Raw genomic sequence first — 25861 nt, 5'->3', positions numbered from 1 at the left:
TGTCAATTCTGTTCAGCTCAACAGCCGTTCATTAAAGGTCTCCAGGCTCAGGCCCGTTGCCTGGCGAGCCCTCAGAGGGATGTGGAGATGGATGAGGGAGGCACAGCAGCCTCCCCCGCCCTGGGGCCTCCTCTGTCTCCCCCCCGTTCCAGTAAGTCATGAGCTGTTCAGCATTCTGTGTGGACCTCGCATGCCCAACATGTCAGGCTCCGCTGTGGGCTGGCAGGACCCTGGCTGGCCAGGGAGGACCCTGACTTACTGCATCACTGGGGCCTGGACGTGGGTCAGCCTGTGTCCAAGGCGGGGCCTTCCCAATGGGTGATTAGAGGGCCCCTGGAAACATCCTCTCCAGACAAACCCCAGCGCCTCTGTTGGTGTGGCCCCTGTGGACGGCCAGTGTGAAGAAAGGTGACATCAAGGCAAGAGCACTGGTCCACACCCTGAAGTTCTGCTTCTACCTAGCTATGTGACCTTGAAAAGGTCACTCTACCAGCCAAGCCCTGGTCTCCTCAACGGTCAAATTGTGGAGATGGCCCCTGCACAGCTCCCGGGGAATTTTGGCTTAAAGGAAACAATGCACTTGAGTATGTGGAATAAAATGTAAAGCACAATACAGAGTATTGTATTATTATAATCATTAACTGTTCATTCTCGAAAGGGCTTTAGAGATGATGTCATCCAGTGGTTTTCAAAATGAGTTTTTTGGACCATGGAATCCTATCCCAGAATGAACTCTTACAATGAAGACCAATACGTAAAATAGGAAAACCAAAGCAGAAAATCTGGTGCTGCTCTGACGGGAGCTCGGGGAGGAGGCTGTCCAGGTGCGGGCAGGTGTGAGAGGCGGCTTGCTCAGGGCCCAGGCTTGCTGGGTAGCAGGGCTGAAACGAGCACTCTGGGTTCAGAGGCCCAGCCCAGGCTCGTCCCATGACATCGAATGCCCTCCACAGGAAGATCCAAGTTTCTACAAACAAATTCAAGAGCAGTTGTCCTCGTTGCAAAGAAGTTAATCTCAGGGCTGCTTTGAAATATCAGCTCTCTGAGCTTATGTAAGTGATTGGAAAAAATAAATTTGGTCAGGCAGAGGTGAGGAAATCAGTATTAGGTCACTGAAATGAAGATGAGTGAAAATGGAAGTCCTTTAGGAGTCTATTTATATAGTTCTCTTCAGGAGCATATATGTTGTGCATAGAGAAGTTCTCCTGTGATCTCTATTTCTCTCTCCCCTCTAGACCACAAACATCAGAAACAGGTGTGTGTGTGTGTGTGTGTGCGTGTGCGCGCGTGCGCGCGTGCGCGCGCACGCACGCAATGGCATACACATCACTTCTTTCACCTTAGCATGGGCCTCACAAACAGAGGGATGACTATAACTTATTCACTGACATATTTATTAATTCATTGACCATTGTTTGATCACTATATATGCCAGGAATGATACTGAAGGTGGGAAAAAAAAACCAAAACTAAATAAAGCTACCGCCTAAAGGAAAAGACGAATAAACAAAATGCTGCTTCTCAGCAATGGTCGCAGTGATCTTTGATGGAAGTACGTGTGGCTGCCCCAGGCTTGTTACCACCAGGAAGGGTCTTCTGACCCAGGAGGTGAAGGAGAGTCGGGGAAGCTCGTTGGAGTAGATGACTCCTAAGCTGAATCCTGAAGGTCAGGAGTCAGGTTGAAGGGATGGGGCGGAAGATGGGATTGAAGGGAGTTTCAACAGAGTGAACAGGGAATTTTCAGGGCTTGAAGTTGCTCAGTACAGACGGAGCATATCGAGTGACAGATGGCTGGGAGGCAGGAGAGTTGGTGGTACAGCTTCATCAGTCATGTCACAGAATTTGGTCCATCCACTAGGGGGCAGTGGATCAGCAATGGAGACCCCCAAACCCCATAGTCCAGGCAGGGGCTCAGCAGTAGGGTTGGAGACAGGAGGCACCATTTAGCTGGAACATGGAATAGATAACTTCCTTCTCACCCATTAGGACTATTAACAAATATAGAGGGTGCTTCACCCCCCCCCAACCCCCCCACCACCACATTGATGTAATTTCAGTGTTTGCCAGAGGGGATTCTGGGGGAATACTACCCTTTGCAAAGAGAGAATCTGGGGGAAAGTGTTTAGGAAATACTGCCATCATTCCTCTTAGACATTTGTAAGGCACATTAGCGTGTGAAGGCTCTGAGACGCCCTGTAGTAAAGCAACCAGTTTAACATTGTCCTGTGGCTCAAATTAATTTCATTTTAAAACTTTCCCCCCTCGTGGTACCTGTTAAAACTTCACGGAACACTTGGAAAAGCTGGATGGACTTCCACAGGCCTCCAGCTAAAGACTGTTGAGAGCAGAGAGCATCCTGGGATATGGGACTTGGGGTCTGGCCCATCATTGCTGGGGCACACTCCTGCTGTGGGAACTGGGCAGCACCTCGGAGCTGACCAGAGCTGCTGTGGCTGGTGCTGGCAGCACAGACCTCACTGCCGTGGGTCATGCGGGCACCTCTGCCCACTTGGACCTAAAATCCTTGGCCAAATGCTTGATCATGGATGCCTCTGACATGAAGAGTCTGTGACCAACTTCTCCAAAAAAGTGGCTGAAGTTACTAAGCAGAGCCCTGGATCCCAGATCAGCAAAGCTGTCGGACCACATCAGCTCTATGTCCTTGGCGGGTGGGAGAGTTGTTGCTGGTTTTACTCGCTGATTTTCACAGGAGGGTTCAGCAACTTCTGCAGGGCAGGAAGCTCTTCCTTGGTTTACGTGCCCATTGGGTGAGCCAGTGATGTTCCGGCGGGGCTGCCTGTGGCACACAGGATGACTGAGGGCAGTGCGAGATGACACTTCGGAAAAGCCAAGAGGCTTCCGAAGAGTCATCACACACTCAGACACCGAAGTTTCCTCCCAAGGACAGCCCCAGCCCATGAGTGCAATGCTGCCCTCATTCACAACTCACAGCGCCTGAATACGCCACCTGTCAGTCAAGCCAGGCCCTCCCACCCCGCCCCAGGTCCAGGATTCTGACTCTCTATGGGCTTTGGGTTGAAGAGCACACCCAGCCCCTCAAGGAGGAGCCACCGCTTCCCCTCACAACTGTCCACCGTGAATGCATAGTAAGCCTTTGTTAGCCCACTGGCGTGCTGCACAGTACAACCTCTTGGGAGAGGTTTTGTGTTGGTGCCTCAATATCTGAAGAAGTGCTTCCTTTCCTTTAGTCTTAAAACATCTCATTTCCAGTTTCAAGGGCTGCCTCTGACCTGTGATGTTAAGAGTTGGTAAGAGGACAATGTGTGTGCTGAGCCAATCCCTTCCTTTTATAACATTGATTATGATCTCTGTGATGACATCTTCCCAGGCAGAAGACATCCTCCCGTTGATTCATTAGCTCATATCTATCTGTTATTCATTCATTCACTCATGCCATAAATATTTACTGACGGCCCCCTAAGTACCAGGCATTTTCTAAGTGCTGGACACAGTGAACACAACAGACAACCCCTGCTCTGTTGGGGTAGACAATATATATGTTTTAAAGTAAAAGACACAGGTGTGACATGCCAAGTACTGTGCGCGAGGTTGCTTTCAGGGGGAATAAGGTAAAGATGTAAATAACTAGTATCTTGTTTGAGAATTGTTGCTTATAAGAAACAACCCCACTCAAACTAGCTCAAGTGGAAAAAAGGGCAGATGCTGTTAAGAATCAGACGCCCCACAGAATAAAGGGGAGGGGCCAGAGCAATCAGCTGTAAAAGATGCCATCTCTTTTGGGTACATTCACATTCTCATTCATTCTTCCTTCCTCCCTCCTTTTCTCACTCCTCCCCTCTGTCCCACCTTCCTTCCTTGTCCCCTTCGTCCTTCCTCCGTTCTCTAAGAAGGGAGGAAAGAGTTGGCATCTCTACTACACATGGATGCAAGATAGAGTGTAATGAGGGCAGCAGTGTGGTGTGAGCACAGAAGGGCCATTAGAGGTGGGAGTTAGAGCTCCGTGGAATCAGGGAGGGCTTTCCGGCAGAGGTGCTGTATGAGGAGGAGTTGGATACCCAGTGGAGAGCAAGGGCCTTTCCCAGAACAGAAAACCACATGAGCGGAGGGCGGTAAGGAGGTGGAAGACTGCCAATGAAAGGCTAGACCGCAGGAGCAGATGGGCTGTGGCTGATGGGACCAGCAGAGGCAGGGTTATAAAATCACAGTTGGGCAGAGCAGGGATGGGGGAAACGCTGCCCAGTGGAGGTCAGAAAACCACCCCCACACTGGGACCCACGTAATGTGGCTTGAAGATTTAACCAGGTGGTGAGAAGGGTGACCGCTCTATCCCACCCACCTGTGAGTGACCCGAGGCTAAAGTCATGCAGCGACAGGAGCTTTGATGGAGAAGATGGATGGCAGGTGGGAACCTCCAGTTGGCCTGCAATTTGCTGATTGATTGCAGGCATCAGGCAATTCAGTGTTTGTTTAGTTCCTCTGTATTTATTGGCACTACAAAATGACCGTCCTTGTCAGTCAGATCTGAGAACATGGGTGGTGCCATCAGAGAGCTCTGGGCAGGGGGGCGTCCTGGAGGAGGTAGGGTGAGTTATGTAGTTATGCATCATCTGTACCTAGAGGCGAAAAAGAAAAGAAAGAAAGAAAGAAAGAAAGAAGGAAGGAAGGAAGGAAGGAAGGAAGGAAGGAAGGAAGGAAGGAGGAAAGAAAAGAAAGAAAGAAAGAAAGAAAGAAAGAAAGAAAGAAAGAAAGAAAGAAAGAAAGAAAAAAGCCCTATCAAGGCCTCTGCCTTCTTTACTGGATCAGGATGACACATTTTAAGCATCTACAGGAGGCCTGTGCTTTCACATAAAAGGTGCTGGCTTTACACCAAAGCAGAAAAGTGGGGTTTTTTTTCCCACTTTTTAAGGAGGAAACTGAGACTCAGGAGTTAAGATGCCTGTCTGAGGCACGAAGCTAGGTGGCAGAGCTGGGACTTAATTCTATCTGAACCCAAAGCCCATCCTCCTGGCATGCCACCGGACGTGCCTCCCCAAGACCTGGGAGGTTTGTGGCAAGTCCTTGGAGCTGGTTCGGGGTGGGTCTGAGGCTGCCCACTCAGGGCACAGGGATTTCCAGGTTGTGGTGATGGACAAGCTGCCACTGTCCCTTCCACAGGCCTCGCCTCTGCTCCTTGATGAGCTCAATACTGCTGGTCCTCAAACCAGCAATTTATATTCAAAAGACGGCCTCTTGCAGACTGTTTCTTACAAGTTCAGGTATAGGATGATTCAGACATGTCCCTGAATGTACCTGCCACACGCAGTATAAGCCATAAATGACAGACTTTCCAGAATCTGATGTCAGCCCAGGAGAAAGCCCTGAAATAGGTATGTAGCTCACACTGCACTCAGAGCCAGACTCATGAGTCTGTATTGCTGTCTGTCTGTCCTCTGCATGAAGCACTGTCATCTTCAGGGAGTACCCGCTGGACATCTAACGGATCCGGAGTTTGATGGCTTGGGTGCAAGTTCCTTATAGGAAACTTTCCTGTTATGTGACATTGAACCACTCTGAGCCTTGATTTCTGCTTCTCCAAAATGGGGATAATAATGTGTGCCTCAGTGACCTTGATAGTGCTGTTGTAAGGAATGCATGAAATACCATTAAAGTACCTTACAAGCCGCGAAGTTCATGTGCAAGGTCATGGGCCTTTCTTCCCTGTAAGCTCCCTGAGGACACTAGGAGGGCTTCCGTGTGAGACTAGCTTTTACTCTTCATAGCCAACCGCATTCACTTAGGGTTCAGACCTGCACGTGGCAATGGCAGTCTGTGGGCTTGGCTGAAATTTCTTCCCATGGAGTGTGGTTTAGACACATATCACCTGGAGAGCTTAAGTTACAGGCTCAAGGGCTTCCTGTCTGGAGATTCTGATGCAGTAGATGTGAGCTGGGGTTAGAAAAATGATGTTTGAAAAACACACCAGGTGATACTGAATTGTAGGCATGGGTGGGTTAAAGGGGACCCCAGCCCAGAGGCCCAGAGAAGGCCATTTGGCGTCTCCAGCCTCCTGGCCTGTGGGGGTGCAGAGGCTGGGTTGGGAGTTTGTTTCTCTTGAAGAGGACAACAACAAGAGTCAATTTCTTGATGTTGGAAGGCTGGGAAGAATGTCAAGAAAAGGTAATGATGGCAGTCACTGTGAAAAGCCCAGGGAGGCCTTGCAGGGATGTCCAAGGACTATGAACCTCAGCCCTTGGGGACAGGGGACTGGGAGCCATGAGCTGTGACAGGCAGAGTGGCTGAGCAGCCCATTAACACAGTGTGTCATCCTGTCTCACTCCAGATCGTATTCCGAAAGATCAGCGACGTGAAGCGGGAAGAGGAGGAACGCAGGAAACGGAAGAATGAGGCCCCCCTGATCTTGCCCCCAGACCACCCTGTCCGGCGACTCTTCCAGAGGTTCCGACAGCAGAAGGAGGCAAGGCTGGCAGCAGAGAGGGGGGTCCGGGACCTGGATGACCTGGACGTGGAGAAGGGCAGTGTCCTCGTGGAGCACGCCTCGGCCAACCACAGCCTCGTGAAGGCCAGTGTGGTCACTGTCCGCGAGAGCCCCGCCACGCCCGTGTCCTTCCCCACGGCCTGCACCTCAGTGGTGTCGGACCACGCCAAGCTTCACGCGCCCGGGGCCGAGTGCCTGGGCCCCAAGGGCGGTGGGGGCGACTGTGCCAAGCGCAAAGGCTGGGCCCGCTTCAAAGATGCTTGCGGGAAGGGTGAGGACTGGAACAAGGTGTCCAAGGCCGAGTCCATGGAGACGCTTCCCGAGAGGACCAAGACATCAGGGGAGGCCACACTGAAGAAGACAGACTCATGCGACAGCGGCATCACCAAGAGCGACTTGCGTCTGGACAACGTTGGCGAAGCCAGGAGCCCCCAGGACCGGAGCCCCGTCTTGGCGGAGGTCAAGCATTCTTTCTACCCCATCCCTGAGCAGACGCTGCAGGCCACCATCCTGGAGGTGAAACATGAGCTGAAGGAGGACATCAAGGCCTTGAACAACAAAATGACAAGTATCGAGAAACAGCTCTCTGAGATACTCAGGATATTAACTTCCAGAAGATCCTCTCAGTCTCCTCAGGAGCTATTCGAAATATCGAGGCCCCAGTCCCCGGAATCAGAGAGAGACATTTTTGGGGCGAGCTGAGAGGTCTGTTAAAAAAAAAAAAGTCAAAGACAAAAACCGACCACCCTGCCCGAGACGCCACCCCACCACACACACCTACATGACCAACAACTTGGAAAGTAGGCTTTTCCCGACAGAAAATCTAAGTGGGACCAGTCACTTAGGCACACACTCTCTCTTGTTCTCCAACTGGGAAAAGATACGGGAAGAGAAGTGTGCTGCCACCCTGCAGGACGGCAGCTCCACCTGAACTGTCTTTGCACAATTTTGGAAGAGGGGGCGCGTGCTGTCTAAAGGGTATTTTCCTTCCTTTTTAATTTTTTACTGCCATGATATTTGTAAAAGATGAAAGCTACCAGAAAAGAGTAGCAGCCATTTGGGGAGTCGTGGGAGAGCACCAGGAACCCCTCCTGTATATACTATGCTGGGCTCTGTCGCCAAGACCCCCAAAGCCTGCTATGGGCACAGGGATTTCCCAGCATTCCCTGTCCTTGTACAGCCTGTGTCTGATGTGACCGTATATTTTCCTACAGTCATCATTTGTAACAAGCTTGGGACAAGGGGACATGGAGGGACAGGGAGTGCAGAGCCTTTCAACTTTCTGTCTCTAATGGCTGAGGCCAAAAAGCAGCTGAGGTGCTGTGGGTGCCTCCCATAGACACTGAGAGCCAGGAATCCTCAGGTCCTCTTTCCCCAAAGAGGTGAGCCAAGTGTAAGAGCTGCAGAGGGGCCCTTGGGATCCAGAGATTCTCCACAGCCCGCTCCGATGGGATGGCCAGCGGGGAGGGCTCTGGAGGTCCCGGATGAGTCTCTGGCCTTGCTCCATGCCACTGGCCTCATCGCACACGCCCCTGTGCTTCTTTCCCTTCTCAGTCCCTCTCCCACGCGTTCTTGTGACATTCCTCAGGGTATGGGGTATCAGCAGCAAGGGTGACGAGCCCAGAGTTGCTTTATTAGCAAAGCAGACACACACACACACACACACACACACACACACACACACACACACACACAGAACCTCAGAAAAATGAATGTAGCAATTGCTATGTTTATATTATAATTCTCACCGGGATTGCCCTTCAGGAGTTTGTATTTTGTCCACTTCATGGTGTCATTAGAGGACACTTGGGAGCCAGGCTTGGCCTTACTTTAAAGCTAATGTCTTTATCTCTTACTTAAGTCAGTAGGACTTGAAGAGAAAATGTGAGAAGATTGCAGGACCAAGATTGTACTTGCTTCGGGAGCTGGAAAAAGAGAATGAGGCAGTGGGTTTTCGAGCTGTCTCTTTATGGTGATGGAGAGGGGTGGCCGTGCAGCTGGGATCCACGGGGAAGGTTGGAGCCCAGAACGAGGATCCTGGAGCCACCTGTGGGCCACCCAAGTCCCTATGCCATGGTGCTCGGGGACACTACACTGCCTCACAGTCACCTGGGGTCAGGTCATTTGTGTGCGTGGGCTTCTTTCAAGGGTGTCTGAGAAAGGAAAGAGAAGAGGTCTCTCCCAGGCGATCGGGGCTAGCCCAGGTGTATGCCCTAGAGGGAGGAATCAGAACCCTAAAACTTGTCAAGCAAGATTGGAAGTTCAGCTTTAAGAACTCAGCTTTGAGAGTGAAATTAGCAGTGCAGGTGGTCTGGACCATGAGTGACAGCACAGAATCATCCAGGGCACTGACTTTTGCCCATGGTACATTGCAGCAACCCCATCCTTAGCACCTCTGCCTGGCATTGCTTTGCTAGAGTCTGAATCCCAGTGCTGAAGGGAACCTGACAGGTCAGGTCCTGCCCTACCAAAGATAGCCAGTCTTTCTGAAAGCCTCCTGTCTGGGCCCACCCTCTCACCTGCTCAATGACCATTATATGACCCAGGACTTGGCCCTCTGTGCAGTTGTCTGTGCAGAACGGGACTATCCTCTCCTGGCTCCCAGGGTTGGCACAGATGGCCTTGGGGAGCAGAGTCTGGAGGTCAAAGCCAGGTCCTTCCCCAGAGACCCCCACATACTTACGCAGCGTCTCATTGAGGCTAACAGGGTGGCCCCTGGCTTCCGGAGGCTGAGAAATTAGATTCAGCTTCAGATGGCAGCAGACAAAGGAGAGGAAGTGAAATTTCCTGTCATGACTGTTCATGACTCTGGATAGAGCTGTGGGGGCTTCCAGCCTCTTTAATTTCAGAAGCTGCCAACTAGTCCTTGGGCTAGTAACCTCTCTGGAATCCCGTCTACCAGCTGTCCCAGCAACGTTCCTCAAACATGCTCCTTAACTCGCTTGCAAAGGTTTGGACCCACTACTTTTAAGGCAGGGCAAGGGCGCTAGTAACGCTAATGTCCAGCTTCAGCTGAATCGGCCCGGCTCTCCAGGGCCTTGACGCCACCTTCCTGCCCAGCACCCTGCAGGCCAATGTAAAGCAGCCCTTCCCATTCCCCTCAGCTCTGCCTGAGGGCACAGGTCATTCAGAAACGACTCCCCGTCTGGGTCTGAGGGGCAAAGATGCTGATGTGTGAGGCTTCAAAGTCCAGACTTGTTTGGGGGCGGGGGGTGGGGGGTGGATAAAGCTTCATGAATGTACTCCTAGGACTGACTCCTAGGATTCAGCCTGGGCTTGGTGGAAGTCCAATCTGCTCATCTCGGGGTCACACGTGCGCCTGTGGGTGATGCTGAGAGCACTACAAGTGTGGTCGTATATGCTCTTGCTCTCCAGTTAAGGACTTTAGGGGTTTTTGCTATAATTATTTCCTCTGAGAAAACAAACAAACAAACAGTTTTTAAATGAGCCAAACCTTCTCTTCTTTCATTTTTATGACATGTACCTGGCCGCAGGCTGCTTCATGCTAACTACCTACTCTTGCCTGGAGACTTGCTGCTCTGGGTTCCCAAGCAAGGACCACAAGCTTCAGATGAACTGACGGAACCTTCCACTACCCACCATTTAATGCAGTGTTCTCCGGCAAGCCCGTGGATTCACTGAGAAAGAGCAGAGAAGCCACGTTGTTACGTTTGAATGACAATATTGAATTCTTCAGCAAATCTGTGAGGACCCTCAGTTACCTTGGGAAAATCTTTTACTATCGCTCTAAGTTCAGCTTTGGTCCATAGGATGTTAGAAATTAATGATTTCCCAGGATCCTGAGAGGGCCTCATGTTAAAAGGAAGCGTTGTAACAGGCTCAGTTGGTAAGGTATTAGCACTAAAAAAGGGATGTTCAGATAAAGGAAGGGGGTTAGACTAGGGCAAAGGTAGATTTAGAGGGCAAAGGTAGAAAAGGTGGAGCAAATATAGAGTGTTAGGGCAAACCATAGCTGATGCTGCCCAGGAAGAGGCTTCAGATGGCTCTGAGTCTCCTTTTAGTGATTTATTTTCTTCAGTGAACTTAGAAAGAGTACTTTGTAAAGATGCAATTTTAGAATCCTGTGTTTAGAAGCCTGTAGGTACCAATTAAAATAGCCATCCCTGTTCAGGTTCTTTAGTGTATTGCAGTGGTCTTCTAATTTAGTCCAGAGAAAAACAAGTTTGGGGAGATCAAGAGCCGGCTTAATGGCCACTGAAGTTCTAAATTATCTTTTAGTAAGGTTGGTCCATTTAGTCAAAAATGCACGTGAAGCAAAACTGTAACTTTTTAACATAAAGCCAGCTGGGGTCCTTGAGGGAAGGCTATTCTTAGGCAGTTAGATGACTGGATTCCCATTTCCCCGCAGGTTTTGAGAGCAAAAGAAAAATTCCTAAATAACCTGAAGGGGGCGCTTCTGGGGTCGGTAGGTGTATTATTTTGGTTTACAGCGAGAGGGTGCCTGTCGCAGGATACATTTTTCTTGTGGCTGAAGGCCTTTGCCCAGGTGTCCCCCGTGGCATAGAAATTTTCCTGGCAGTTGGCGGGCAACCCATTGTCAATCTGGCCTGTCTGTGACCATCATATCTTCTTTTGCTTCAGAGATCGAAGTCTCTCATTAGGAGGCGGTGAGTGCTGGGGTAGATTTATTTGCTCCGCCCACACCCACTGACACTATTTTTAATTTTTGTTCTCAAGAATTCCGAAGTAATTATACCAAAATTCAGTGCATGTCTAACAAGAAAACAAGTGCTCACCAAAAAGGAGACACCCTTAAACAGCAAGAATGAAGCATTTTAAACAGGTGCCGAATAAAGTCGGAGAGCTCAACCAAAGGGAGGAGGCTCAGAATCCAAGAGAAGACTCACCCAAACGGAAGTGACGGCGACTCACGGAAGTGCTGAGCACAAAGGGCTCCATTCCGAGGGTCCTTGTCCTTTGGGAGTCTTTTCCTTCGGATCCTACTTCTGACACCAAGGAATGTCACCTAAATAAAGAGGCAAGCTCAAAATTGTCAAAATAACTAAGTAAATAAATAAATAGATATATGATGAGTTTATTTGGGTATAGTAGAGGAATTGCAATTCAGGACAAACTGTAGCAAGCAACAGGTGAGTCCTAAATTCCTCCGCTATTTCCAAAAACTCATCTTCTTTGACAGTTTTGAGCTTGCCTCTTTATTTAGAGCAACAAAACCAATTTTCAAACTTTTATCCAAGCCTGTGTGGGGACCAAATGAACGCCTTAGACATACCAGGTGTAGGAAGAGCGTCATCTCCCCTTGTTGCACTGACCGCCACGTGGCGTATGCTTTCTCTGGGGAATTTTCGGAGCCCTGGTGGACACGCAAGTTGATGTGCATTGGATGAATAGATTGCACAGTGTTTTGCAATAAAGATGTTTAGCCTTAAGACCCTTGAATGGAACTCCAACTGTGCTGGAGCTGCCAACACTCTTTCCCTTCTCCTCCCTCCTCACAATGTTGCTTTAAGAGGAGGCCCACGGAGGGCACCCTCCAGCCCCCGGACAGCCTCTCTTCTGTCACTAAATCATTGTACTGTCTTCTCTCTCGCTTCAATAAAAACTATCTTCACCAGCTCTTGTGCCCTCCAACTGGAGATTTCAACTGTCCTCTCAGCACCAACTTCGGCCATCAAAGCACCAATTTCTCACCCAGAAGGGTCATGTGGAGGAGAAGTTTTCATTTCCATCCCTCGCAGTTCAAACGAATCAATGAGAATTTGCCTGAAACTTAAATTAGTTCCACAGGAAGCTTCATTTTCATGACAGCACATCAGACTTCTTCTGGAACCTCTAGAACTGGACTTGAATAACCCGGTGGGCGCCCTCCCCGCCTGCCATTAAACTTCTCTTAGAGCCAGTGTCTCTGTTATCTGTGACTTCTGGATCCATTAGCTGTTCCACAAGAAGTTCATGGGTTTTGTATCAGGATATGAATTGCTTTTATGTTAAGAAAGATACAACCTCCCCCTAATGAATGTATTCTCTTAATATTCAGACACTGTATTTGTGCATCAGTTGGAGACTGTCCACATCCGACATTTTGCCGACACTACAAGGACACTTCCACTCATGAGCAATTTGTCATCCTGGCACTTCGTATATTAACACACTTTCCACTTGAGTCCTGCCAAATCCTTCATTGGGTGTTCCTTTTTCCTTTGCATCTGCCACTTTGTCCAAATGAGCATGAATAAACAAAAGTGCAAATGAGCTGATACTATTTTTGTGGCCAGTGGAGGATGCTGCCAGGAGTGCCACTGTATGTCTGCAACTTGGGGATATTCAGAGGAACATGTGGGCCCCTCCATTGATAGTTCCTTCTCGACATTTTTAAACAAGCACAAATGATATTTGTAAAAAAAAAAAAAAAAAAAGTTTAATTTTATTTATTATGGTAATAAACTATTTTATACATGATACTTGCTTTTGCCTTTCCTTACATAATTTCAAGGCATTGCATTGGGTGTTCTGACCTAAGATGACAGAATAAGGATGGTATTTTCTATTCCTTTTCAAGAGTTTGGGGAGCTCTCATTTGGATAGCTCCAATAATTGTGGGTTTTGGAGAACTTAAAATTCTAGAGACACTAAGATTGTGTGTCAGAGTACTGCATGGCAAAAGAATCGTTGAGAAGGTGCTTTGCAATATCATCTGGAACAGAGCTGGACATGCTATACCAATGACAGAGATGCCTCCAAAACCTGGCGTCCCTGGAACGTTGTGGTACAACGCATTGACTTAACACATATCTGAAACTGACCTCCACTTAGAAGTGAGCTGTTTAATTTTGAACAAATTGGATTGAAATTTGCAGGAGATATATGAATGCTTCCCTGCCTTTTAAAATATACTGTAAAAACAACAACAACTGAATCTCTGCCGAACGACTCAGTGTCAACAATATGAGTTTCACCTGTGCCTGAATTCATTGATGTTTTCAAGCTGTTAAGGCAGAGGACTGCTTGGCCCTAAACTAACTCCTCCTATAAACCAGCACTGTTTCAGCTCTGCTGTGGTTTTAATAGGTATTGCTTTCTGCGCATGGCAAGACTCTCTACAATAGTGCCAACCTGAGTTGTTATTTGATACCAATGGACTGCATGTCAAAAATGACACTTTTCTTTTTACAGACAGTGGTACTTTCAGGGGTGGGGCCTCTGACCTGCAATCCACATTCAGGCCTCTGCTTGATCTCATAGGGCTATAGTATGAATACAATATTTTCAATGACATTCTCCCAACACTCTATTATTTAATTACCTTGCAGCAAAACATAATACAAATAACTTAAGGGTATACTGCCTAGAATTCCAAATGATTGATATTCATTTCAAAGGTCTCATCTAGCTGAGCACTAAACATTACATTCTTCAGATATACTAACTGGTGAAAAAAATCTATCTGTGAATATGATTTTTATAATTAGTCAAAAGGACTAGTAATACAGAGCCAAGTGATAGTGCATTTGGGGTGCCAAATGGGTTTCAACTATTAAAAAAAAGAGGGATTTTGTTGGTTTTAAAATAAAACAATTTCTCTGAAAAAAGGCCTTAGAGAAACTTCTCAACATGTACTGAGAAAGGCCAGCCAGCACTGTTAAGATAATCTGGCTTCTCAATAATTGGCCCTATTGAATGGATACGTTCTAGTACATTTGCTAGAAAACAAACTCATTATATTATGGTTAATTTCTTACACTTGTTCAACAATTATCATTTTTAAGTAAGCAAGTGAGCAGTCACAATTTCTCTAAGCGGAACCCCCTCCCACTAAATTGCTATTCTCCCAATATATAGATCATTACATATGTCATTGATATATTTTCTTTCTAGGTTAGGTTAGCAGTCTTGAGTAGAACAAAAGGTTTTCTGCTGTCACTTCAAACAAATTAATCTGAAGAAATTACAAAATGCTTTTAAGCGATCTTGCATGGTCCCAGGAATTAGTCAAAACTGAGCAGGATTTGGCTAGCCTTCAGATGTCTTGCTTGCCTCCTTGTTGGGGATCATACTTATAGCTCGTCAGCTTTTTCTAGGTTGAGGTGAGAGGGTCCTGTGGCTGGAAGTGACCTTGGGACCTTGTCTAGTTATTTCCCAGCCCTGTGCCTGACGTTGCCCAGGGCTGATGACTGGAAAGTGACATGTGTCACCCAGCTGATGTTCCTCAGCTGGAACTGCTCTGTCCTCAAGAGTCTCTCATTTAAAGCAACTCCAAGATTTTAGTTCCTATGCATGAAGAGGTTTTCCTATTATAGATGGGGACTAGCAAAGAGCTAAAGAAAACAATGAATATATATATATATATATATATTAGACATTTCCTTACAATCTCCACACTGCCTTCTTTTCCTTGGCCAGCCCCTTCCATATAAACCTCAGCCAAACTCCCCCTGGCTGACCACAGTTCCCAAATTAGTGTTAGTCCATCAAGTTTTACTGTATTCATTTGAGTGGTGGCTCTTCCACAGCCTCATTCCCATCTTAAAACTTCTCAGCACCTTGGGATTGCCTTTGTCTGTCTCCTCCTTTACCAATGGCTGCTGAGGCCGCTGCTGCCCTGCCCTGCCTGGCCCTCTGGCCTCTGCCCTTTGCTGCAGCTACCAGGGTGTATGCCCACCCCCGGCCATCCACATTCGGGCTCCCTCTCTCCCTCTTCCAAACAGAGTGGCTAGGAAGAAAGGACAACAGCAAAATAACTGGTCCTGCACTCTAGGAGTTTAATCTCCCACAGTCAGGATACAGGGACAATAACAAATAACAAACAAGAGACAGTGTGACACAGACCAGGACTAAGTGAGCCTCACGACAACTTAATTTATGCACTTGAGTTGTTCTAAGTTCTCCCATTATTGGGTACACTATGGATTCAAATCTTAAAGCTTTTTCACTGACTCTCCCACCACCATCCCCTCAACAAAAATCCAAAGCTGAAAGGAAGTATTCTGAATTGTCTACCATTTGGGGCCATTAGTGGCCTGTCAGCATCTTTCCAGAGGGGTGACTAATTGAAGAGTTATGTGAGTGTGTTTAGATGTTAAACATTTTCCTCAACAAATATTCAAAACGATTCTACAAAAATGTGTCTTGCCTATGTGATAGAAAAGGCTCCATTTTATTTAAAACAAAACAAGTGTAAACCACTGAAGGAAACCACTTGCATAGGGAGAAGGCCATGGGAAGCCACCTCACCCTCTGTGACTCGCCTGGTAGCACCTGCCCGTGGATACGCTATTGCTTGTTTTGTAAATCCTGCTTCTTTATGTGGAAACGATGAGCTGTCAGGCGGAGGCACTGCCGTGTTTATACTGCTCCGCAAATCTAGGGAACAAGCAGCCAGATGTAGACTGCACTGATGAAGCTCAAATACCAGGTCTCCTGGGTACTGACTCCTTGGAATGTGACAGAATGTATTCTATCTTCTCTGATTGGATAATGAGAAACAGCTGTGGCTTTGTCACCTCCCTGCTGAGGAGCTGGAGTGTGAAGCTCAAACCCCAGTGCTGGTTCTAGTGAGCACACTGCAGGACATGGGGAAAGGGTCACAGAATAGTCCCCAAAATGTTTCAGAAATACTGCCGAGTGGAGGACAGGCTTAGCGCTAGTCAGAATTTCTGGGCCTCAATCAAGAAATGCACAATTACATCTAATTCTTGGTAAAGGAGGAAGAACCCCAAAAACCCTTGGGACTGGGTGGCTTCTAAGCCACAATGTCACCATGTGCATCTGGGCAAGACCCTCTACTGCTCCGGAGCCCAGCTTACTCAACAGGAAAATGATGATGTGGGGAGATGATGTCGAAGTCCCCCAAGTTAGAAGATTCTCTGGTTGTCAAGTTTCTATGACAGAACTCATGCTTCCAGTTTTGGAGTGAGGTAACTTCAAGAAAAGATGAGCAGATGGTCCCTTGGAGGTTATCTTGGGGTGTGAGGTCAGGAAGAAGCACCATTTGCCTTGGAGGCCAGCAACAGCGCTGAGCGGGGTCCGGCAGCATTAGTTCATGGCGTATGTCTGGGCCCAGGCAATGCCCACGTGGGAGTAGCAGTACAGGAATCCCAGGACAGAGAGGGTCACCCATGGCCAGCCTGCAATGGGAGGACAGAGATGGGAGAGTGGTTAGAAAAAAAGCCTGGAGTGGGATTTCCCACAGATACAAACTGTCCCTCTTTTGATAAGGCAACCTAAGAAACAACACAGGCCTCTGTTTACACATTAAGACGCACGCCTCCTGGAAAGTCTGCCTTAAATGAAGTACCGGCAAGTTGAACCCTCCATTCCCAATGGGGCCAGCATAAAACGAGGACTGTGCTATCACAAATGCAAATTATGTTTAGGAATAGGACAAGCTTTCGAAGAATACATATTTAGATGAGTAAAGCAGATAAGGAAAAAAGAAGAAAAGTCCATGAGAACCATAGTAAATCTCAAAATATAGATTGACCATTATATTGAACTGAGTGTCACGGGTAAGCACACAGACGGAAGAGCTTAAATTAAACACTTGCTTTCAAAACTCAATACTTTCAGTGGTTCCTTCTACAAGTACTTGTCTTAGAGTATCTGATATTCTTTGCTTTCTCATGCTTTTTTAAAAGTAACAGCCCTTTCTGCGGAGTATTTGTTACTTAATGATATCCATGTCTTCTACCTGTTTCACTTATTCAAATATTTATTGGGGGCTTTGGAGAGTCAGAGGTGCTATGGAAGGTACCAGATGCCAAAATAGAAAGATCTAGTCCAGTGTCAAAGGGGCTCCCACTCCAGCTTGGAAAAGACAAACACACACCATAGGGTTTAAAAGCCATGTGATATGTGCTAGATAATATGTGCAGAGCACATTTAAAATGGGCCATGTGGGATGAGCAAGAATGTGTCAGATGGAAAGAGATAGGGACAAGCTACCAGAGACCACCTGAGTGTGAGCATCATGGGTCACCCAAGGAACAGGGATCATGTGATGTGGCCCCGAAAGAAAGGGGCAGGCGGGGGTGGGGGGAAGAAGGCGGTGGGGGAGCCAATGAGGGTTATTACAATTCTGGCAGGCTTTCTTCTTGCTATGTCAGCCATTAGCTGCTATTATTATTAGTATGACACAGGTTCAATCAGTGTAGCATAGTGATTAAGTGTGCAGGCTCTGAAGTGGAATTAGACACACATTCAAATCCTGGCCCTGCTGCTTGCCAGCTGCGTGACCTTGAGCAGCTTAAGAAATATCAAGTGTGGGCCGGCCGAGTGGCACGATGGTTAAGAACTCGCTTGGGATGCCAGAGGGCCCCAGTTTGGATCCCACATGTGAGGGCCAGTGACACTGCCCTCCACAGCTAAGATGCTGAACAACAGCTCAACCTGGAGCTGGGCTGCCGTGAGTCGCCGGCGACGGCGTGGGCTGCAGTCCCTGTGGCAGTGGGTTGCCATGGGCTACCGTGTGTAGCCTGCAGCCAGCGTGAGCGGCCAGCAGCCGCAGTGAGCGGCCGTCCAGAAGCCGGCGACTGATCTGCCTCACCCGGGAAGAGCGCAATGATGGTGCCAACTTGGGCCAGTGAAGCAACATCCTCCACAACTAGATTGAAGAACAAAACGACAGCAACTTCTCTGTTCCCCTTCCCCAATTCCCCAGCACTGTTCCCATCCCCCCAATTCCCCAATAAAAAAAAAATCTTTAAAAAAAAAAGAAAAGAAATATCAAGTGTAAAACTAGGAAGGACAGAACAACTTACTTAATAGTATCCTCATAAGGTACCATGGGGTGAATTGTGTCCCCCACCCAAAGTCATATGCTGAAGCCCTAACCCTCAATGGGGTGGCGTTCGGAGGTGGAGCCTTTGGGAGGTAAGTAAGGTGAGGTGAGGTCATGAGGGCGGGGTTCTCATGATGGGGTCATCGGCCATGTAAGAAGAGACACCACAGAGGCTGCTGCCTCTCTCTCTCTTTGCCACATAAGGACACAGCGAGAAGGGAACCCCCCGCAAGTCAAGCAAAGGGTCCTTACCAGGAACCAAATTAGTCAGCACCTTGTTCCTGCACTTTGCAGCCTCCAGGAATGAGAGGAATAAATGTGTTATTTAAGCCACCCAGTCTACGGTATTTTGTTCTGGCAGCCTGACCTAAGACAAGGATGGTGTGAAATGATAAAGAGCCACATGGTCCTTGGCCGATGGTGGGCACCACAGGAAGGTTGAAATAATGGTGGCGAGAGGGCACAGAAGATGAGGGTGACAACAGGGAAGTCAAGCCATGGGCTTCCTCCTAACTCTTGTTTTCAACTTGCTCCTTAGACTGGCTTGGCACAAGAACTCCCCCAGGTTCTGAAGGCAAGGCAAGTGAGGGGAGCAATGAACCCTCAACAGCCTGTCTGTGGGACCAGCTGTAATGTCCCACCTCCTATCTGCTAGTCAGCAGGCATATTGGTTTCCTGTGGCAGCCGGAACAAATTACCACAAATTTAGTGGCTTCAAGTAACAGAAGCATATTCTCTCACACTCCTAGAGGCCAGAAGTCTGAAATGCACGCGTCGGCAGGGCCTTGTTCTCGCTGAAGGCTCTAGGGGAGAACCCTTTCTCGCCTCTTCCAGCTTCTGGTGGCCCAGGCCTTCCCTGGCTTATGGCAGCATCGCTCCAATCTCTGCCTCTGTCCTCATGTGGCCTTCCTCCCTGTGTGTCTGTGTCCTCTCCTCCTATAAGGACTCCAGTCACTGGATGTAGGGCCCATCCTAAATCCAGGATGATTCCCTCTCAAGATCCTTAGCTAATTACATCTGCAAAGACCCTATTTCCAAACGAAGTCACCTTCTGAGATTCTAGGTACACTTGAATTTAGGGGACACTATTCAGCACAGTACAGCCTGATGCTTTTTCAAGCTTCAGGATGGACCAATCCTACCTGGAAGCCCTCAGGTCCCTCACCTCTGTGGCTCAGACACAGATGCCAGGGGACCTGTCAACGTCTGCTTTTCAATGGGCACAGGGAGCAGGAAGAAGGGAGGGGACTTCAGGTACAGGAAATGGTCCCAGACTTCAGCTGTGTTTAGGGTGGGGTATCAGCAGGTGTTTAGTAAACACAGAACCCAGAGGTTGGCCATGGAGCTGGGGGGTGGGGATGTTTCATTTACACAAAGCTGGGCCTGGGGTTGCACAGCTGTGCTGGCACATCTGTGAAAGCTTCTGCCCAGCACACAGAATTATAAGGAGAAATATCCCCAACACTGCCCAGAGGTGAGGCATTCACATGTTCAGTTTGGAACATAGCTGGGCCCTGAAAATTCTCCCCCGTATTGCTGTGTGCCATACAGACAGGCAGCTAAACAGCAGTTGGGAGGCTTGTAATAACTGCCTCTACCATGAGACCCTAGTAGGGTGTCAGTTTCTCCGTTTAACAATGGGAGGTCAAAAATCCATAGGAGCCCGTGAACTAAAATAAGATCGCAATTTCGGTAGTGCTTTAAAAAAGTGTTTCAGAAATGCAAAGGATTACTACATGACCACTCGAGAATTCTATTACAAACACACAGGTAAGCCAGCCTTTTTAATGCACAAGTGTTCCTCCAGACAGTAACCCCAGTGTGTACTGGATGGCTGCCAAGGACCCCTTATCTTTTCTTGAACTCAAGTGTAAGTAAGATATGTGACGACAAAGAAAAGACAGATTCCGTAAGTCACCCTTTTACAATATTCAACCAATACTTCAAGAGCATTTGCTGTGTGCCAGGCCTTGTCCTACACGTTGACATCACTCTCTGGTTGCCTAAAGGTACAGGGTCTTTGACTATGGTGGCTGCTCACCAATCACTGACGTGGCCCAAGTGTGTGTGTGGGGGGGGTGGGATAGGGGGGAGGGTTGCTTGGAGCAGAGCCTCCTCTTCATTAGGGCTCAGATGAGCCCGGGATCATAAAACTGAAAGGAAACTAGGATGGGCTGTCCTTCTGGCAACATTCCAAGGATTGCTACGATGCACAGTCATCCAGGCTTGTCAGCCATTAACAAAAAAGATGGCGTCAAAAGGTTTCTGTCCTGCCAAATGAACACTGACTTCATCCTGCAGTCCTCCCTCCCTCCCTCTAGCCTCTCTCCATTCTGCATTCTCCTTCCACACTCTTCCTTCTCACCAGGATTTCCAATGCTCAGTGTCCAGGCAACTCCCATATCCCCACATCCCAGACCCCGTGTATGTGAACACACACACACACACACACACACACACACACACACACACATTCTCCCTCCCTCTCTCTCTCTCTCTCTCCATTAATGTGGTTCATAAAGCCTGATGGGCAGTACAGTATTGGCCAAAGGAAAAGATCCTTCGTAAGAGTGTACTTCAGGGTTGAAGGCCCCTGCACATTCACAGCTGGGCCCCCAGAGCCAATGAGGTGCGTAGCTTCCCTGTGGGCTTTTGCTACCTGGAACTAATGAGATCTAAACAGGTGAACAGTTTTAACAGATGACAATGAGGCAGCAATGAAGATCTTATGAACAGGATGCTAGCAAGTCAGATTAGGTAGTATAGTCAATAGCACAGATTATTGGACAGATACAGTTAAATACATAAGTAGGATGTATAGCACAATAGATTCAATTAAGAGGATCAATGTAGATGGTACAATAGATGGGGCTAACAGGATGTAGTTGGCTGTATCATATTGTTAACAGGATATTGGTGAGCTGTAAAAAAAACTACAGCTAATGAGAAGCAGGTAGGACAGAGAGGGAATCGGCTACAGCTAATAGAAAGCGAGGTTATTATGGCTAAGTGATTCTCCGAGCCGTGACATCCGTCTGAAAGGACTGGAAAGGCAGAGACTCGAGGCGGTGAAGGAAAAGAGGAAGATCAGGCAGGGCCATAAGAAGTCAAAGGGCGTGACGAAGCGGTTTTCTGGAAGGTGCCGGGATAATCAGAACAAGAAGCAGGTATAATGAAAATCTGTTTAAAAGGTAACGTTGTAATATGGTGCAGCCACAGTGGAAAACAATATGGAGGCTCCTGAAAAAATTAAAATAGATTTAGCACATATACACCCAAAAGGATAAAAAAGAATGACTAGAAAAGATATTTGTACACCCACGTTCACAGCAGCACTACTTACAATAGCCAAAAGATGGAAGCAACCCAAGTGTCCACGGACTGAGGAATGAATAAAGAAAATGTGTTCTATACTAATATAATGGAACACTTTTCAGCCTTAAAAAGGAAATTCTGACACATGCTACAGCACTGATGAACCTTGAAGACATTGTGCAAAATGAAATAAGCCAATCACAAAATGACAAATACTATATGATTTCCACTTCTACGAGGTACCTACAGAGTCAAATTCATAGACAGAAAGTACAATAGTAATTTCCAAAGGCCAGGAAGAGAAGGAAGTTATTGTTTAGTGGGTACAGAGTTCCCGTTTTGCAAGATGAACAAGGTTCTAGCGATGGATGCTGGGGATGGCTGCGCAGCGCTGTGAATGTACGTAACGCCACTGAACTGTACACCTAAAAATGGTTAAGATGGTAAATTTTATGTTATGTATAATTTACCACAATAAAAAAATTTTATGCTGAGTGAAAGAAGCCATTGGCAAAATAGTACACACCGTGTTACTCCATTTATGTAAAATTCAAATTGATTTTTGGTGACAAAGAGCCTGTCAGTGGTTGCCTGGGCCTGGAGCAGCGGGAAGGACAGACGACAAAGGGGCACTAGGAATCTTTGGGGATGATGAAAATATTTTCTATCTTGAATATGGGAAAATTTTCAAGGTTATCTACAACTGTAAAATACCTTAAATGGGTGTATTTTATTATGCATAAATTACTTCTCAACAAAGTTGTAAAAAAAATTTTAAAGGTAACAACATTAGCAAATCACAGGTTTGCTGTATTCTGCTACGGTGTCCTAGGCTATATATGTCTCAAGGTGTTCAAACGAAAAATGCAGGTAGATACAATTAATTTTTATTATTCTTTTATTAAATTTATTGAGGTCACATTAATAACATAACTTTATAGAAATCTCAGGCGTACATTGTATTTCTATATCTGTATACACTATAGTATGCTCACATCCAAAAACCTAGTTTCCTTTCGTTGCCATTCATTTTTTAAATGACGATGGGTCTTCAGTCCTTTATCTCCCTAGGAGCAGGAGGACTTGTCATGTGTAGGTCTGAACCCTGGGCTCCCTATGCATGCTTTCTTCCACTGGGGCCTCTGAGGAGGACAATAGTAGTTCTTTCTTAACCATGTAGACGCATTCGGCAGCTGCATCAGCACAAACCCCTCTCCCAGGAAGGAAATCAATCGTTCCTAATGGGAGAGGAGTTAATTGAGTTGCTATCAATGACCCCATCACAGGCTCACTGGGGTGTGAGGTGGGGCGACACTCCTGAGCCTGTGACAGCCATCTTGGCTCTAATGGCTTTTTCAAAGCCCACATCCTATCCTACTCTGTTGACCATTTTTAGAAGAAAACTGCTGGCGACCAGCATATGAACAAACTTTGCAGGGAAGCTCTCTTCCTGCCCTTCCTCCCAGTCAGCCAGCACCATATGTCAGATTATCTGCCCATGAGCAGTTCAGGAAGAATATGCAATCTACTATACAGTTTTCAAAGAATACACAACCTTTGTGAATCCTCACAACACTCGGAGATAGAAATTACCAACCTATACCAGTATTCTTGCTGGAAGCTACACTGTCTCAAAAGGGCCCAGAGTCCACATCCCAGGTCCTAATCCCACAGTGTTAGGTTGGATCCTATTTGGAGAACAGCCTGAAGGACATCAGTCTGTCCTTTAGTCTTTATCTACAATTACCTATCATTTATCCGTCATGAATAATGCCCTAGCCTCCTCTCTCCTCTCATCCGGGCAAGTTTTCTAGCCAGAGGCTCTGGCGCTCTGTTGCCTGTTGTCCCTCTTACTCATCCATTGCTCAGCTGTCACCTTTCTGGGTCACACTTCTGTGGAGTGAGTAACACCATGACCCTGTCAGCTTGGCTCCTGGGTACTTTCAGCTGGTCAGATGGACTTTCACCTTCTGGCCCATGTCACCCAGTGACTCAAAGCCATTCTAAGAAAGGAATAAGAAGAGTGTCCTATCACGTCGGAGAGCCATCAGGCTACAAAGGAAATAAGGCTCGCCTTCCCAGACAAACTCTCCTTGGTTGGAGCCTAAGTCTGCAAATGCGATGGATGTATTAAGATCATTAAATGCCACCCACATATCTATCCATACCCCTGGCTATGAAAGTACATATGGAACAGCCCACATCGCCATCCGGGTGGAGACCATCGTGGGTGGGGCTGATGGATTTCAACCTTCACAGAGGGCCTTTGCAAATGAGCAGGCTCAGAGAAGGGTATCCAAAGGGGAAATGGAAGGAAAAGGTGATTCTAGGAGATGCTGCAGAACAGAGGGTCGTACGACTTGGTGACTGTTGGATTTGGGGGCCAAAGAGTGTATTACCTCTCACTGACCCTGGCCGTTGCCTCAGATGTTATCCTCAGGGCTGACATCCAGCTGGTGCACATCAGAGAGACTGTACCTGACGTTAAAAGGCTGTGTCCCCACTAGTCATTAAAAGCCACGGTCCCAGCTTCTCCTTTCTGTCTTTTGATACAACAATGAAAGGGTAACAGCTAGTTCTGCAGGGGCCTCCAGGGCCTGCTCCAGCACATGGCTGCCACATTTCTGGATTGACTGGTCTGTGCCCATGCCTTTTCATTTGTTAGGTATTTTGAATAGCAGCACCCGACCCTATGCATACATCCCTCTGCATTGGTGGCATTTTCTACCCCGAGGCCAGTGGAGGCTGAGTGTGTCTTTCCTTAGAGAACTAGCTTGTGCATCAGACCCTAGTCCCAGGCTGCTGGCTCAGGACCTGAAAGAGAGCACTACCCTCAACCTGGCACTCTCTGCACCACCCCACCAGCTTCACTACTATCATCCCATTAATTATTCAGAATGACTTTAGTCCCAGCTGGAGATATTGTGGAACCATTCATCAAATGGTCCTGAGCCTGCAGACCTTCCTTCAGAGCTAAATTTAGAGCTTTAATCTAAATAAAGCTATAAAGCGGGAGCTTTTTCCTGTCAGAGGGTTACCTTATTGAAGGATACACAGCAAGAGCAAAGCTGCGGAGGCTTCGGAGCCTGAATGCTGCTGGGTCTATTTTCAGACTGCTGGGAATACGGACAGAAGGTCTGAAGACAGACTCTTGTTACTTCAGGGTTATAATAATAATTTCTTACCTTCATATTATTACAAACCTGGGCCTCAAACCCAGGTTTCGAGGCCTCAGTGTTTTGGGTTTTTTGTTTGTTTGTTTGTTTACTTTGTTCTTTTAAATGCTGAGGAAAAATTGGTTCAAAATTGAAGCATAAAATCCTAGGGCACTGGTTCTCAAACATGAGCCCACATCAGTCACTGGGGGACACGTTCAAACAGAAGGCAAGGCCCCCACAGTTTGACCCAGGAGGTCTGCGGGGGGCCTACGATTTGCATTTCTAACACATCCTCAGGTGATGTGATGCTGCCGGTTCAAGAACCACACTTTGGGAACTACTGTTCTGGGGAACTCTGCAGAAAGCTGAGAGAAGCGCCTTCTACTAAAGGTTGTCCAAGAATTGTTCATGGAGCAGAGAAGATAGACAATTACTGGGCATCACATGTTGCCAGGTGCTTTGCTGGGCACCTTCCCCATTCTCACCGACCTTACCGACAAGGTATGATTAATCCCATAGAAAAGGAAACTAAGGCTCAGCGAAGTACAGTAACTTTCCCAAGGTCTAACAGCTAACCGGTCATCAGGCCACCCTTGGACCACAGGCTGTGTAAGTCCAAGTGCACTGGGCCCCCTAAGCTCCCAATGCAGTTACTAGTGGCCTCAGGGGCCAAACACAGGAAAAGCTCACACCAGGTCCCTGCCTTCTGGCCTGCTCCCTTTTGTTTAAATCCTCTGCCTCCAAATCTCATTTCTTCTCCTTACTCCTGGTGCCAAAGGTAAGAGGAAGGGGGAAGCAGCAGGTTATTAAGTGCCATCCATCACTAACTCACCCTGTCGCCCCACCTCCAGGGGCCTCAGTTTCTCCATCTTTGTAAAGGCGAATGAAGCAAGCACCTAGAGCACATTTATATCCTGTGTCTTGGTGCCTAATTTAGTCTGTAGACATTGAAGAGCATGTTCTCAGAGCCTGTGAGCTTTCTTATTAAGAGTTTCAGAGCCCCGGTTAGTTGGGCCCGGCCACAAACTGAGCCTCCACAGGGCATCTAGCAGGTGACACAGAGGAAGGGGTGGCTCTGACCGCCCTCAGGGAGCTTCCTGCCATCCTGAGCAAGAGTCGCTTGCTAGGTGCTGCACGCACATTTTAACTGGCACAAACAGTGGTCTTTAATAAAGC

General features: G+C 47.6%; 2 protein-coding genes across 4 annotated transcripts in view; one reads left to right on the top strand and one right to left on the bottom strand.

Annotated features, from left to right (window-relative positions):
- LOC109396118 (potassium voltage-gated channel subfamily H member 1) overlaps window positions 1-10100 on the top strand; it is a 102693-nt gene extending 92593 nt beyond the window's left edge. Inside the window, exon 5 of the mRNA XM_019667712.1 lies at window positions 6299-10100. Within this exon, the coding sequence (XP_019523257.1) occupies window positions 6299-7156 (858 nt within the window). The 3' untranslated portion in view covers window positions 7157-10100. The remainder of the gene's footprint in view (window positions 1-6298) is intronic.
- A 5075-nt stretch (window positions 10101-15175) lies between these two features.
- The window catches only part of HHAT (hedgehog acyltransferase), a 259836-nt gene continuing 249150 nt past the window's right edge, over window positions 15176-25861 (bottom strand). For all 3 annotated transcript variants that reach the window (XM_019667729.1, XM_019667727.1, XM_019667728.1), the window contains one exon: window positions 15176-16560. In XM_019667729.1, the coding sequence (XP_019523274.1) occupies window positions 16469-16560 (92 nt within the window). In that variant the 3' untranslated portion in view covers window positions 15176-16468. The remainder of the gene's footprint in view (window positions 16561-25861) is intronic.

The sequence above is a fragment of the Hipposideros armiger genome, unplaced genomic scaffold (assembly GCF_001890085.2).
Source record: "Hipposideros armiger isolate ML-2016 unplaced genomic scaffold, ASM189008v1 scaffold_503, whole genome shotgun sequence".
In the NCBI taxonomy this organism is placed as follows: Eukaryota; Metazoa; Chordata; class Mammalia; order Chiroptera; family Hipposideridae; genus Hipposideros; species Hipposideros armiger.
The sequence above is the reverse complement of the archived record's forward strand: the minus strand, read 5'-3'. Positions and strand labels throughout refer to the sequence as shown.